At 44.2% G+C, this 15,937-nt stretch overlaps 1 protein-coding gene across 2 annotated transcripts in view; it reads left to right on the forward strand.

Moving 5' to 3' along the window:
• The window catches only part of uvrag (UV radiation resistance associated gene), an 88,989-nt gene that overhangs the window by 894 nt on the left and 72,158 nt on the right, over positions 1-15,937 (forward strand). For both annotated transcript variants that reach the window (XM_076273928.1, XM_076273929.1), the window contains exons 2-6: positions 1,363-1,480; positions 3,490-3,524; positions 5,897-6,058; positions 6,382-6,456; positions 7,827-7,912. In XM_076273928.1, the coding sequence (XP_076130043.1) occupies positions 1,363-1,480; positions 3,490-3,524; positions 5,897-6,058; positions 6,382-6,456; positions 7,827-7,912 (476 nt within the window). The remainder of the gene's footprint in view (positions 1-1,362; positions 1,481-3,489; positions 3,525-5,896; positions 6,059-6,381; positions 6,457-7,826; positions 7,913-15,937) is intronic.

Below are 15,937 nucleotides of genomic sequence, written 5' to 3' on the forward strand. Positions count from 1 at the left end.
ATTATCCTGTTTTGTTAAACTATTTTACATGCTGTCCCACATATGAATAGGCAATGACTTAAAGCCAATTCCCTCCTGACACACTTATGACCTTTAACCTGACATAATGAAAAAATCGCTCCTGAGTCAACCTGAGTCAGTAGCTTAGAAAATTGAGGGATCTGATTCGCACACAAGCCAAAGGGGTTGTTTTGAGAAAAGCTCAGGTGACATCAGGGACAGGCCTGAATGATGTGCGTTGGTAAGAGTTTCACTTTTCCTGTCACAGTGATGCATGCCCTTTGGAAGAATGCCTGTTTCACAGTTTTTCAGGTGCAGTTCCTTGTGCTTGTCCTGATGCATTTTTTTTCTCCCCAGTGGCCCACACTCTGAGTGCCCTCTTCTTATAGTCAGTGAGATTAGCTTAGCGTTCTCTCTTGCTCCCGCCTGCCCCTGGGCATTTCTGTGTGGGTCTGTGGTTTTTGTTTGGCTCTGTTGGTAATCCTATAGGGAATCCCATGACTTAGATTTAGGCCCTAATGCCCTGCAGTGGAGCTGCTCGTTCAGTACATGAAGAATTCTGGTCAGGTGGGAGGTTGGACGACCGCCCAGTTGCTCAGGGGTCCGCCCACGCGACTCGGCCCCGGGCCGTGCCCCGTGTGTCTGTCTCAGTCCAGAGCATCAGTGGTGTATGCGAGAGCTGCCTGCCTTAAGGCCTTTAAATCACAGCAACTCAAGAGCTGCTTGCACCGGAAGAGTTTCAGACAAGATCAGAATACTTTTTGTGTTTCTTGTTTGGTCAACTTACTTTAGGAAACATTTCCTTTTCACTGTCACGCTGTCACACACAAAGGCCAGTTTAACAGTCAGCACCTAGGCCTATTTCATCAAGATACGTTGTGATTAGCTGTCATATAGATGTAATTTTCTCTCTGCATGGGGACTTGTTTTTCTGTGCCAGGGCACGGCAGGCACACTATGAACATACACTATTGTTTTGCATGCTGCAGCTGCAGTTCATTGAGGTTGGGTGACATCCTGTTTAAGCTTAGGCCACTGGTCTGCTGAAACAAACAAACAGACAGACAGACCACACACACACACACACACACACACACACACACACACACACACACACACACACACATACTCACTCAATTTCACACACACACACACACACACACACACACACACACACACACACACACACACACACACTCACTCACACTCACAGAGAGACAGAGAGAGAGACACACAGACACACATACACATTGACATCTTTGTTTTCATTTAGCCTAGCCAGTGCATTCCCATTTTCTCTTGTCCTTTTCAGTAGTTGTTCACTTATTTTCTCTCTCTCTATCTCTCTCTCTCTCTCTGCAGAGGCGTCTGCGCCACCTGCGCAGTATTGCGGCCCGTAACATCGTCAACAGGAATGGCTCCCCGCTGCTGGACACTTACTTCACTCTGCACCTCTGCTTGGAGGACCGCATCTCCAAAGGTCACTACACTATGCTCATTTCTCACACTTGGTCTCAAAATGGGCGCTCGGATCACAAGCCAAGACACATTGCTGTTTACCAAAGACGTTGCTGATAACTGTTGCTCAATTTTCAGTATTTCCTGCATCAAGTCTCCTTGGTGGGGGCACATCAGAAAGCATTAGTGTTTTACACTACGAAAGATACGTTGTTAAATTCATCCTGAACCATCTTGGCAAGTGGTTTGACTGATGGGATAGGATTACAATGGGATTGTGGTCGTTTAACCTTTATTTAGTGCTGTTTGATTGGCCACAACACATTATGAAACCAAGGTGTGATGTTCTGGAGTACTTGCATCTGCTGCCTCACTGAGCAGTGCAGTGGATTACAGTAGGTGCAGATTTCCTGCTGATAAATGGACATATCACCTATTTTCATCAAAATGAATCATTCCAGTTTGTGTTGTCATGCCAAAAGAATGTTTAGGGTCAACTTTCCATTTCAACATACCATTTCAAAAGTCGACCCAGAAAGATAGAAGCTGTTAGGCCTAATTGAATAAAGTGTACTTACACGGAGTTAAAACTTTAGTCAACAAATGTAGAGAAATCAGATTTTGTGAGCTGGAGGCTTTTAGTATATTCCCAAGGCAATACTTTACAAAAATACACACTGCGGGAACATTTGCAATATATTTTTTGACTTACTCATAGCATGCTTGGAATGCACCATGTTCATTTAACACAACATAACAGCATGATCAGTGGTGCAAATTGACTGGTGTGAAAGGGCCAAAACATACCATAAACAAACTCTGCAGTACTTTTAGCTAAAGATTGTCATGTCTTGTTGGTGCGCCACTTAATCAGGAGGCATTTAGCCTGACGAGCCAGACCCACATTAAAATGTAGGGTCTGGGCACTCACTGTTCGCAGTGCTTAGTCCGAGGGGCGGGATAATCGGTTGTCTTTCAAATTCCCTCTGCACGCAATAGGACAACGCTATGAGTCCCATGCGTTTCTAACCAGCGGAGCTAGTTGGCTAGTTCAAACTTTTGCCAACATAATAAAAGCTTAACTTGTGTCACACTGTTCGCCAACAGCAATATCCATCTTATTTGTTTTCAAGTAGCATGGAATTCAAGCCAAACCGTTGCAACTCTGCCATCAATCATTATGTTAAGCCCACCTAACGACTCTATACACGATTTGATTGGCCTGATAGAAGTTTAATTTTTCGAGCTCACAAGCCAACGGAGAGTTGCTAGACTAGCCCTGGCAGCAAATGTAATTTGCAGCCGCTAGGGTGCGTCTAGATTTCTAGGCTAGGAGGCATTCTGATTAGTTGAAAATTGTCAAATGCTGCTCATTCTGTCATCCCTACGAATATTAAGGGCACGTTATCCCATGGTTGTCTCCAGTTGTTGGTTAAAGCATGTCAGGAGACTTCAACTAGTCTAGTGCTACGTAAGCTATGTCAATAATGGCAGATTGTGCATTCATGCTCTTTATAACCTACCTTATACAACCTTTTTATATCTTATATAACCATGACATCTGCAATGCTGTATGAAGGGGAGATACTACAGAGACCCCACCCAGTTATGCTGTACAAAACACATAGGCCACCACACTTCCTGGCTTTGTGTGTAGACTCACACACTTTTAGTTTATTAAACTCACCTTATTGTCCTCAGGATACAGCTTGTGAAGTTTGTGTGAAGGGTATTCATATTTCTTTTAAGCTGTTAAGTATTATTTATGTGCCTTCTTTATGTAAACATTTGTGTAAACAGACTATTCTTCTTTTATTGCATATTCTCAGTACATAATTTTTATGTCTTCTGTCAGTCTTCTGATTACCGGTATAGCCAGTTGTGTAAAGGCTTGGCTTTTAATGATTCAGTGTTTGGGTGTTCAAAGAAAGAGGTGAATATAACACCAACAGGGTGTAGGTAAGCCAAACAATAAACATGTGTCAGCATTATTTAAGGTAACCATATCTCTGCCTTTGCTTTCTCTTTCAGACTTTTACAAAAGTGAAATCATCAGAGACTCTTTGGTGAGTAATGCTAACTCTATCTGTCCTGTCTTAACACCTCTTAATCAAGAGGGATGTCTTGCATTCACTTGAGCTCTATCAGTTCACTCACAGGTATGAGACTGAATAGCTGATTGGTGAAAAATAATGGCTCTGGATAGAGACAATTACTGGTAGTGTGTTCATTGTGGAGATAGTCTACTGGCATAAAGTAAGCATGCTATGTTTGGTGCAGTTGTCCCTTAGCATTGGATGTCATGTGATTACAAAAGGACAAAGAGGTCCCTGTCATGAATGACTCTTCAGCAGAATGGAGAAGCATTCTGTCATGTTTTTGGCCTGTGCTGTATTGTACATTGTTTATTTCACCCCGACACTGCTGTGGGACCACTGAGGAAGAGCTGGTACTGTTTCTACTACAGGTAGCAGCCATGGCAGTAGTAAGAGTAGAAGTCAAAGTAATGCTGTAGTTGTGTGTTCTATGTTTGTTAGTTATTGATCAGATTGGCTCCTGGTACACTCCAGAAGATCCAGATCAGAATATCTCAATCAGATCAATTCAAATTTCCCCTGGGGATCAATAAAGTATCTGTCTGTCTGTCTGTCTGTCTCTCTCTCTCTCTCTCTCTCTCTCTCTGTCTCTCTGTCTCTCTCTCTCTAGAACGGCGGTCATTATTGGGAAAATAAGTCCCGGCTTCGCCCTGAAGGGACTTATTTTCCCAATAATGACCGGCGTTCTATACATTATCCCGCTTATTATACGGCTACTTGCCAAAACGAAAAAATTAACTCCATGATATGTCTCTTTACATGTATTTGCCACCATTCCGGTGTGGCTTTTGCTGAGAAACAAATAGTTTGCAACACACGCTGAACTTGAATCAAACGTTCTTTAGAACACAGCTGATCAACCGTCTGCCTTCACTTTTGAATGAAGATCCGTTGCCATTGACGGCGGTCATTATTCAGAGGTCCTTAGGCGAAAATAATGACATGTAGAACTTTGGGAAATGCCATTCAAGTCAATGGAGCGTTCTACTTGCAATTGTGAAGAGCCGTATAATAATTGGCAATATCACCATTGCTACACACTGGAGGCTCTTCAGTGACTCAAAAGAATATTCTGAGGGCATGGGGGGCATACACGGATGATGTTCACATGCTAACAGTACAAACAACAACACGCACACACTGATAAATTACAAACAAACACTACAGACAATAAGATGCTACATCATCTGAAACGGATGTGTTAATGACATTATCCTTGTATGCTAGTCAAGTATGGTGTTCCTGTGTTATTCACTTCTTGATCCTTTGGCCTATAAGACAGAGAAGGTGTTTCGTTTTTCAGTGAGAATTGAGTGGCTCAGATACCTGGGGAACGTAAGGGGAACCTTGAGACTATTTTCAGTATTGGCTCGTCCACATGAATGCACATTTCAGTAGAGATATGTAAATAAAATCTGAAAAAAGTACATTCGCTTAAGCCTACTGTACTTCTGCTTTTTCTTATTTTCTCACCCTTGTGGTGAATTGTGCACTGACTGTGGCTTAATTTAAGAGTTGCCATGGTCGCTTCATTCATTGCTTTTGCTGTCTGTTTTTGACCAACTGTGTGAATCTTTTTTTAAAAAAAAAATTTAAAGTATATTTTTGGGCTTTTTATGCCTTTAATCAGATAGGACAGTGGAGAACGACAGGAAGTGAGTGGGAGAGAGAGTCGGGGTGGGATCCGGAAAGGACCACAGGGGCGGGAATCGAACCCGGGTCGCCGGTGTACGGTGCAGGTGCCCCAGCCAGTTGTGCCACAGCTGGGGCCAACTGTGTGAATCTTTGTTCACTTGTGTGACAAAAAGACAAGAAGCCTCTCTCTCACTCTTTGGCTCTGGTCTGTGTGTGGATTTATTCCCCCTCTATTCTGGTCCCACTTCCTTTCTTTCCTGTTTTGCACTGGCATCTCTCTTGCTTTCTATGTATGTCTGTCTCTCTCTCTCTCTTCTCTCTCTTCTCCCCCTTTCCCCTCTTGCTCTCATCCATTGTCTCCCATTTCTGCCTCTTCCGCTGCTCTTCACTCCGGGTGAAGGTCGAGTGCACAGGCGAGGCAGTTTGGGTTTGCCGCAAAGCTCCCACCTCCCCCCCCCCCCCCCTCCTCTCTCTCTCTCTCTCTCTCTCTCTCTCTCTCTCTCTCTCTCTCTCTCTCTCTCTCTGTGTGTTTGAGTGTGTGCAGGGTTGTCTTGGATGAATCAGCATGTCCTGTGACCTACCTTTTCCTTTCTATCAAGTGTGTGTGTGTGTGTGTGGGGGTGGGTGGGTGGGGATTAAAGTGTTGTTGCACACTCAAAGCAATTATTTATTGTGTTTGTATTTATGTGTGTGTGTGTGCATTCTAGAACCCCACATGGCGGAGCCTGGATTTTGGCATGCTGCCCGACCTGCTGGACACGTCGGTGTCCTGCTTCGTGGTGCGGATCTGGGGCGGCCGAGGGGAGCATTTCCAGCTTCTCATCGAGTGGAAGGTCAACCTGGATGGACTCAGATACACTGGGCAGCAGGTAGCACAGATGCATGTGATGCGCTGAAACACATACACACACACACACACACACACACACACACAAAAACAAAACAAATGACACAAAATATTACTTTCACAGTCTCTACACAGTCTCGTACACAAGGTCACACATTAAACACACACACACACACACACACACACACACACACACACACTCACTCATCTGTTTTCAATATCAGTTGTAAAGCTAATCTCAAATTTACATTCTTTTGCACACACATCACTCAAACAAAATTTGTTATTGTGATTCCCACACTACTTAAGTGTGTGTGTGTGTGGGTATCTCTTTTCTCTCTTTAGATTCGCTCCAGGAATCCAAATGAGATCATATTTGGATTAAATGATGGCTACTATGCAGCTGACTTTGATCAAAAGGTACTATGCCTATTACAGGAAGGCGCACACAATCTCTCACTCTCTGTCTTTCTTACACACACGCACACACACAGACAGACACACACACACACACACACACACACACACACACAAACACACACAAACATACCCTACTTATGCAGTGGCTTGACAGTATAACCCAAACACGCTGTCATGGCATCATTCCTTAGCTTCTAGTTGAGTTTAAACTCTCTTAGATCACTTAGTGCTATTGATTGGCTTGTCTATAGAGTCCTATTATAAACCTCCTGCTGAAAAAGTGCTGTGGTTATGGCTGAGTATGTGCTGAGAATGTTTAACAACGCTCTTTGGTGTTGTGGTCCTATTATTAGGGATGTCCCATATCGTGCTATAGTTTACAGGTAGATTTTCTCCCCATGATACTAAGATATTAGTTGATGCCCTGTTTTCATATGTGCTACAACGTGGACAACTGCTCAGGTGTAGAATGAGAGCAAGCATGGTAGAAGGCCGAGTTCAAACCTTGGTGTGGAAAAATTACTGATGATGGTTTGGATGAATTTTTACCTTTGGATCAATGTCTGTGTTTACATGGCTCTCATGTCTGTAAGCTGATGTGACTTGTGGCCAAGAATATACTAGTCAATGGTAATCATATGACAAATCCCATGAAATATTGGGATGTATTTTTTTAGTCTAATATCACCCATGAAAGCCCAGGTTAAATGACCACTGTTTCCGCACTTGGCCGCAGTCCTCTTTCACCCCCACCCCACGTACCCTGTGGAGTGAAAGTAAATGGAAGTAAAGGTCATGTTGATTGAGTGTAGTTCAGCATCCTGAGCTATGGTTCGGACAGCGCTTGTTTGTTTGAATTGTCATCAACATTGTTGAGGTTCACAGAAGCTCTCAGTAGACGAGAGCTGGTGGCACCGCTGTGTTTTCCTGGGACTGTTGTGAGCTCATCCTCCTGTTTTTAGCAGACATGATGTAGCAGTGATGTAAACCTGGGCCCAGAGTACTGTTGTGGAGAGCTGTTTGTTTATCAGCAACACATCCTGCACTCAGACACTTTTCCAACGTTTGTCATAATGATACTTACTTAGGGGTTAAGTGTTGAGTATATCCTACCAAATGGCAGACAGAGTTTCCCTGTTTTCTTCTTGTGTGTTATTATCCTGGTGAGTTTGGGTCCTCAGGTATATTTCTTAAGATGAAACTGAATCAAAGTGTGTGTGTGTGTGTGTGTGTGTGTGTGTGTGTGTGTGTGTGTGTGTGTGTGTGTGTGTGTGTGTGTGTGTGTGTGTGTGTGTGTGTGTGTGTGTGTGTGTGTGTGTGTGTGTGTGTGTGTGTGTGTGTGTGTGTGTGTGTGTGTGTCACTGTGACAGGATCACTCAGAGAGGAAGAAGAACAGCTTGCTTCAGGTGGACCAGAGCTCTGTGCGAAACTCCTACAGCGTCTTCTCACTTCTGAGGTAAGAGCTTCACAGGTGCGTGATCGTTAACTAGTGAAAACATCTGCTGTGCAGTATACTACACTTGTGCACAGACACTCTCAGTGTGTGGAAGACCCCTGACCCCATATTAACCCAGTGACCGCAGTCTACACCTGCCTGCTGAGTCATCTAGGTGTTTTTTCTGCTGTTGCCTTGCAGTCCCTCCACTGTCCACCAGAGAGTGCACAATCAGCACTTTCACTCCCAACTGTCTTGTTGTGCTGCATCCTGTTACATGAGCCACGAGGGACAGATGGGGCATTATTATGTTTTTCGATACTAGCAGATGGCTGATGAGGACAGGAAGAAAGCAATCCCAATGCATGTTAAGGATTTTGTGACGCTCTGACGGCTTGTAGACTTCCTCAGTTGTTGCAGAACTATGTGAGAGCATGGGGTGTCTTAACACCAATAACTACCTGTTTGCACCACTAGGTGGCAACATTTCACCATGTATTGATTTGTGTTCAAGTTGTGTTGATTGTGACCCGAATGAGATTGCAAAAACAACTGAGGGGACCTGGCGTTATAGCTGGACACAGAACACTGGCACACGCACGCAAACACCACAGGAGGTTCTGAGGCTGAACGCTCACCTGTTGCGAGCTCAGACCTTAGAGCACAGACGTTCACAGATGCTCTGCTTCTCTTAAATCCTTCCTACGCAGACACTTGCGGTGTGGGCATTGGTTTAGGTCAGTCCGGTCGTCATAAAGCAAACCCTCTTCTTTGCCGTGGCTCTCCACCATTCCCTCTCCAGCGGAGTCCTATTTATCCCCTTTTGTTTCTAATTAGACATATGTCCCATTCCCTGTTATTTCAGTGAATACACACACACAGTGTACAAGAGAATGAACCAAGGACAACCTCAGAAGCATGTTGTAATCTATCCCCTCTCTCCACATAAAACGTGGCCGTGATGACTAAATTGGGGGACAGTTAGCTCTGTGACAGGAGTGCTTCCCGCGCTCATGTTGGTATGTCTGTGAGCGGGAATGCAGCTGTGGGCGCTTGAAAGCGGCGTATTTTGGCGTAGCAGGGCTAATTGCTGTTGTTATCCTGGCTGTTGTGGCTGCTTTGGGGCCATGGCGAAGGGAAGCTGTCAGTGATCGAGCTGTCTGTTCCACTCATCCTGACGAAAGGGGGGGGGGATGCACTTGGGAAGAGAGGAGCCATGACTGTCCGGGAGAGAAGAGAAGGAGACACATCTTGAGTCTATTCATTTAAAACGAGTCATTTAGCAAAACGAGAAACATTACTTTTGTCATAAGAGCCATCAGTCTCAGGAGAGCAGGGTTGAGGTCAGCCCTCTTGCGGCTAACTAGTTAGATGACTTTGGCACGTGCCGCTCAGTTTTACTTTTATTTGTGGTTATCCTTAACAGTAGGCCTGTAATATTGTGCATGTATGCATATGATTGAATGTTGTATCTGTTATTTATTTCCATTCTCCTTTCTTTATGTATGTTTACTGATGTACTGTAAATATGTATTTCTTTCTTTCTTTCTTTCTTTATGAGCGTTTATTTAAATTATATCTGAGGTATGATTGGTCAGGGTTAGGGCTAGTTGATTATTTATTAGTTCTAAAACTGATAGTTCCGGTCCTTGATTGTGATTGACTGAATCACGTTCGATGCCGTTGTAAAATGCAGCATAAACACACACCTTGACCGCATTTCGTTGTATATTACGCTACCATAACTCGATACAAAAGTAAAAGTAGCTGCGTCTCGACATTGCTTGGCAACCATTCAGATAGAGGAAATATATTTCTTGGCGGAAGAATGATTATCTATGGAATAACTTGTTATATTTCTAGTTGCTGTGCCTTTACTTTTTGAAACTTTGCCAGGTATTTATAGTAACAGTTTTAGAAAAGCAATAAGCCACTCTGCTAGCGCGTCGTGCCTAACAACGCCCCTTAGCTGTTGTAGAATCAGTGTAACCTACGGCCTGTCGGGGCTTATTGCTTAATTAGTTAACATGTACATTTAGAGTGTTAGTTTTACTCCACCCAGTATGATGTTTGGTTCAGTGATTCTTGAAGAATGTGTAAACTCTTAATTTATTGGTAGTTTTGGCTTCAATTTATAGTTTACATTTTTCAATAACTCAAAAAATAATTGAGTAAAGTATCTATTTATCATCTTTCTATTAATATAACTTGTGAGGAAGATGAAACAACCAGAGCATTGTGAATCCAGTCAGCCATTTTGTTTGTCATCAGAAAGGCTAAAAACATCCTGTTAGTTTGCACTAGACTGGTTAATTGGTTGATTTATGAGAACAACTTTCAGATGAGGTGAAATTGGATCTGTTTGCTCAACACTTTCAGCTCATGATTTCCTCTTTAAGCCCAGAGCAACAACACACACACGCAAACGGGAAGGTGTGTGTGTGTGTGTGTGTGTGTATATGTGTATATAGTGTGTGGAGTGTGTGTCAAGGCTGTAGAGTGAAGGTGTGACCCAATGCACAGAGGCGTTAAGTCCTTCCTCTACCTTAGCACCCTTCCCTGAGGCGGTGGGTTGCCCGGCTACCCTGCTTCCTCGGCAACCAAAGCATTCAGAGGTTCTGGATTAGGAGGTTCAGGTTTATCCAGATTGAGCCCTCATCGGCCCCACCGGAGAGGGGCCACCACCTTCACCACCACTCGTCCTCCTCACCCCTCCCCGAGGCCTGGGATGGCCGTCTTCGCCCAGTGGAAAAACAAACTTGGCCCTAGACCCCCAGTAGGTGTTGAACATTGTTGTTTAGTTTCTACCTTACCACAGGAAGGTATCATAACAACACCAACCCTGTGGCAGTTTGAGAGCTTAGGGTTGTCTCAAGGAACTTCTGAGTCTCTGTTCTTCATTTTTCTTTTTGTCGCATGTGAAGAGAAGAGGCCTACTCTCTGTTCCTCATCATAGGAGATGTGCTTCATGTCAGTAATTATTATTTTCTTATAAGTGAAGCGAACATCTCTGATCTCTGAACTTCTATTGTTTTCCATTTTAAAATGTGAACACTCTCTTTTCCCCTTCTAAGACATGTTGCATGTCGGTAATTATTTCATGATTATAAGTCTCGCCAACTGGTATGTTGTGCTGTGGACCTGTGCCAAGCTGCCAGTAACTCTCCACAGTGTTTAGTGCAAAGGCCTCTGCATTTGACGACGTGTTTGGAGTGTGGTCACGCTTCAGCAAGTGTCTCTTCCCCATCCTCAGCTTGCCGAAGCCCAGGCGAGAAGATGAGAGCGCAGCCCTCCGGCCCCTTAATCTCCCTGCTCTCATCTAGAGTGCATTCCTCTGGGATCGCAGGAGCTGATTGCTCATCAGGCATGTGCGTTAGTTGCTCGTCTCCGAGCTTCAGGTTTCTCCCTCTGTCTCTCTCTCTCTCTCTCTCTCTCTCTCTCTCTCTCTCTCTCTCTCTCTCTCTCTCTCTCGTAACGTCATCGAGTCTTAACAGCAGTCAACGCTGAGCACACTAACCGAACTGTCTCGGTCATACAGAGCGTGACACAAACCGGAGATCACAGATGACCTTCTCTGGTGGATGTCTGCATTGTAATCAGCCAATGACCGATCCAAAGTGACTTATAGCTATCACAGCATAGTGTAGAGTGTTGGATGTAGTGTAATTGGAGTGTACCGTGATGAACAGTGTAGTCACAATATTTTTTTTTCCCCAAAGCGACTCACTATAGGTAGAATCACAACATACTGTAGTTTGTGTGTCAGTGAATGTGGGTCAGTGAACCCCATGAACTTGTTGTTTTGGTTGTGAGTGACATTGCCCCTTTGTGCTGCCAGGCATGCCTCAGGAAGCTGCTCTTTTATCTCCCATTGGACCATCAGTGTCGTCTGTGTTTAGTGGTGGGATGGAGTGTGGGTGGTGGTTGTTTGATACACCCCCCCCTTCCCCCCCCCCCCCCCCCCCGCCAACTCTCTAAATAAAGTCTGCTGCGTAAATAGGTGTCGTCGTCGTCTCTCTCTTGGAGTGTGGAGAGATGGAGAGGAAGTGTAACCCCCTAAACACCCGCCCCCTCCCCATCCCTGAGAAATTTCCATCAGAGTGACAATCTTATCTGGTCTCCATGTCAAGGCAGATGTTTGGGCAGCAGAATGGGAACAGTGTGAGAGTGTTGACATTCCCTGTTTCTAGGGTCGATGCTGCTGAATTATCTGTGTTTCTATTCTAAGGCTTCGGCCTGCTGCTCAACCCAACTAGGCGTTAGCATTTTTGTTTGGTTTCCTGGTTTTGTTTCTGTAAATATCTTTGAAATGTTTTTTATTAGTTCTCATGACAAATTCAGATTGATTGATGCGATCAATCATGTCTTCAGAACTACTTTGTTGCACAAAGCAGATGTTACCGTTCATATTTTTAAGTGCACATTCAATTGAAAACATCTTTGAGAGACAGAATCGAGGACATATTGAAGCGCAACTTGATGCTAAATGCCCTTCTTCTTACCTGATGTATATTTCCACTATTGTGTTTTCAGGGTTAGTTTATTAGTATCCCAGAAAGGTGACCGTGACCCACACATTCAAAGCTGATGAAAATAAATTGGTGTGGAGAGAAACATGTATAGATTGTAACTGCCAGTTCTGTGTTTTCTTACAAGTCATTCTTTCTGTGATTATACTCTGATTATATGGAATAAATAGCCTAATGTGTTTTCCAAACAAATCTGCTTATGGTATGCTATTTAATGCAGCAAACCTAAGTACTTTGGACATCTTGTACAGTCTTCCTCCTAAATGCACCCACCCCCCTATATTGTCCAAGTTGGCCGAGGATGCAATCTTCTGTTTCCACTGATTGGCTTGTTTATATCCAGCTTTATCTCTGCATGCCAACGGACACATCTGTCTTCACTGATGATGCTGATTGTTAGTTGCTGGAGCTGTTGTGTTGCACACAAACAAGACTGAATATTTACGTCGACCATTTTGTATTGGCAGTCATCGTAAACACACAAATGTATGCGTACACACAGCCATGTGTGCCCACTATGCCTGACGTGTAGAATTCAAGTAGACCTAAATGAATGGAAGACATGGGCTAATTGAAGAGTTTCTCTTTCCTCTTCCACTCTTCTGTAGAGTCATCAGAATATCTTGAAGTACAGAGGCACCCTTTTACCCTTTACCTTTGGCACCTGAAGATCTCTCTCTCTTTCATTCATTCATTCTTTCTTTCTTTCTTTCTTTCTTTCTTTCTTTCTTTCTTTCTTTCTTTCTTAACTCTCCCCCTCTCTCTGCGTTCAGTGTGCCAGTAGGTACGTGTCCGGCTCTAACTATCCACTGCCCGTTTGGCTGCTGGAGGCTGAGGGTAGCACTCGTCCCAGACAGCTGGAGCTGATAAGGCGGCAGACTTGCGTGAAGGTGGACGCGCAGATAACCGCGGCTCATCTTCGTGACGTGCCGATATCAGATTCCTGCATCCTTGTTAGTGCCAGAAGCCATCAAATCTCCGCCGAACCTCGCCCCTGAACACCTGACGCATCTGAACATCGGTGTAAGTCTTGGCCTGTCAAAGCGGTATCGTGACGAGCCGACAGTCACTGGCGCTTATCGGACTGCTTCTAGTGTGTTCTGATGAGGCGAAACGAGGGGTGAAATTAGCTGAGCCGTCGTGAATGAAAACGCTGCCTCCACTCCCTCCGTTCAGCCCCAACTCTGTGAGGGTTGAGGGTGGAATGAGCCCAGCCCCGGGGCAAGTCGTGACATGATGGATGCCAGGAATAGGCTAGGCCACATTACGCCCTTAGAAGTGCTAAAGGGTCAAACGCGTTAGCGCCACGAGATCATGTGAAGATGCTTTTTTTTTTTTTAAAGGGTGGGATGGACAGATGGAGGGAAGAGTGCATGTGTGTGGTTTTTTATTGCTGACTCAAAAGAATAAAATCACACCTTTCATCCTCTCGCTCTCTTTTTCTTTCTTTCTTTCTTTCTTTCTTTCTTCATTTCTCTCTCTCTCTCTCTCTCTCTCTCTCTCTCTCTCTCTCTCTCTGGCTGTCATGCAAACATTGGTATTTCCCTCAGTGGAAGCAGATCTCTGGCTAAATAAGCTTTCAGTATGTCTCTTCCTCCTTCCTGGCCCTTGTCAGTTCCATAGCTGTCACTCTGCCATTGCTCACTGTGTGTCTAGTGAGATGCAAACCTGAACCACAAATATGAAGTGGGTTGTTCTGTTTAACCATAAAACTATAAGTAAAACTATATGAAAGTCCACATAAAATGTGGTTGAGACAAGAAGTGAGGCCAGAATAGACAGTCATTTAGCTTCACTTCACTGGATACTTGGAACGTCGACCGTTTATATCGTCACCAACACAGTGCTATTCTTTCATGGCCGTGAGTCAGAGAATAGGTCATCACTGGTAGTACGTGCCATATGGTCATGGAGCTGGTAGCTAGGCCTAAGGCATGTCCGAGGTTTCTGTCATCAACATGGGATTATTCATCTCTCTAAGTGCCTGAAGCTACACTCTTGCGGTTCCATTAGGCGTTCCGAGTCCGACCCTAAAATCGTGGGAACCCTGCAATCTGCGGCTCCTGCTACCCAAATTGTGAGTCTTGGCAGATCAGGGGGTGACTGCGCTAAAGGGGGAGGGAACAGAATTTGATCAGGGTTTGGACTCTAGTTCTCCATTAAATTTGATTTGTTCTTGACATTACATTTACCAGGGTCTGGGGGACACCACAGTATTCCATTGCACGCATTTGGTTCCATATTTTATACATGTCGGACAGAGAGAAAATCATTTTGGTATGAAATTAGTGGAGAAGGAAAAAAGTGCATGTTATAATATTATATTAAAGGTAATAATTACAGACACTGCAAATTGCTGAATATGGGGTTCTTTCCAGGATCTGAGCTGTTTAGTGCTGAATGTCACTCTGGCTGTTGGTTCTCATTATCATAATGCCAGGACAATGCTGCATCATATGGGCGTCTAGGAAATATTATGAAGGCTGAACTTCCCACAGGACCCGTCTCGAACAACACAATAGAATTACAACATGAATGATTTGATTTAGAGTCTGGCTTGGCATAGACACCCTATGATCCTTATAGGGAGTGGCATGGATCGCACTCATGCAGACCTTTTCTAGTCCATTGTTTTTGCATGTGTTTTTGTTTGCCTGATTATCTTTATAGTCTGTCTTGTGATTTTTTCATAGATATGTGGTACTGTAGGTTTATTATATAATATTTATAATAATATTAGTTAGGTGAATGCAGCATTTGCATTTCTTTAGTCCATAACATGATTCCCAGAAGAAGAAAAAAAAAAAAAGAATATCAGTAAATCTGTCCAAAATGTCTAAAGACTCCTGCAGTAATGACCCTAAATGCTGGAACAGCAGAGTGGGGAGTCGTAAAGAGAACAAGCAAAAACCAAAACAAACAAAATGTATCAGTATTCCACATGTATCAGTATTCCACATGTATCAGTATCCTCAGAGCCGCATCCACACAATTGAAGCTCTCGGCAAACAAAATTTACGGCACGTGAAATGGCCAACCTCGGTATCTCCTTCCCATCCCTGTTTTCGGCGTATTCATTTGTTTGGAGTCGTGGCAGTAAGTCTGTCACCATGAACTCATTCCGTCTGTTCTTTTCATTTGGAGCAGTGGAGACGGGAGGGGGGAAAAAAGAGAGAATCAAAGACATTTGAGGTCCTGTCTCTTTGGAGTGGAGCGAGCTGATGCCGCTGATTGTGTGCCGTGCATCTCTGAAGGGCTAATGGGAAAAAGATGCCGGCGTGGTTTCAACTCCGGCCAGAGCTGGGATCTGCTCCGACAGTGACCCTTGGACAGATCTCTCTCTCTCTCCCTCTCTCTCCCCTTCTCTCTCTCTCTCCCTTTCTCTCTCTCTCTCTCTCTCCCTCTCTCTTTTTCTTTCCTTTCGTTAAGGCATGGGAAGCACTTTGGTCACTGGACTGACAGTACAAAACAATAGAATAGTTGAGCAATGGCATGACAGGGATGAGTCAACATGGTG

This window comes from Alosa pseudoharengus, unplaced genomic scaffold, assembly GCF_046254945.1.
Source record: "Alosa pseudoharengus isolate Yale_2024_CS ecotype anadromous, Long Island Sound unplaced genomic scaffold, YU_APseudo_1.1 YU_APseudo_1.1_scf_8, whole genome shotgun sequence".
Lineage (NCBI taxonomy): Eukaryota > Metazoa > Chordata > Actinopteri > Clupeiformes > Clupeidae > Alosa > Alosa pseudoharengus.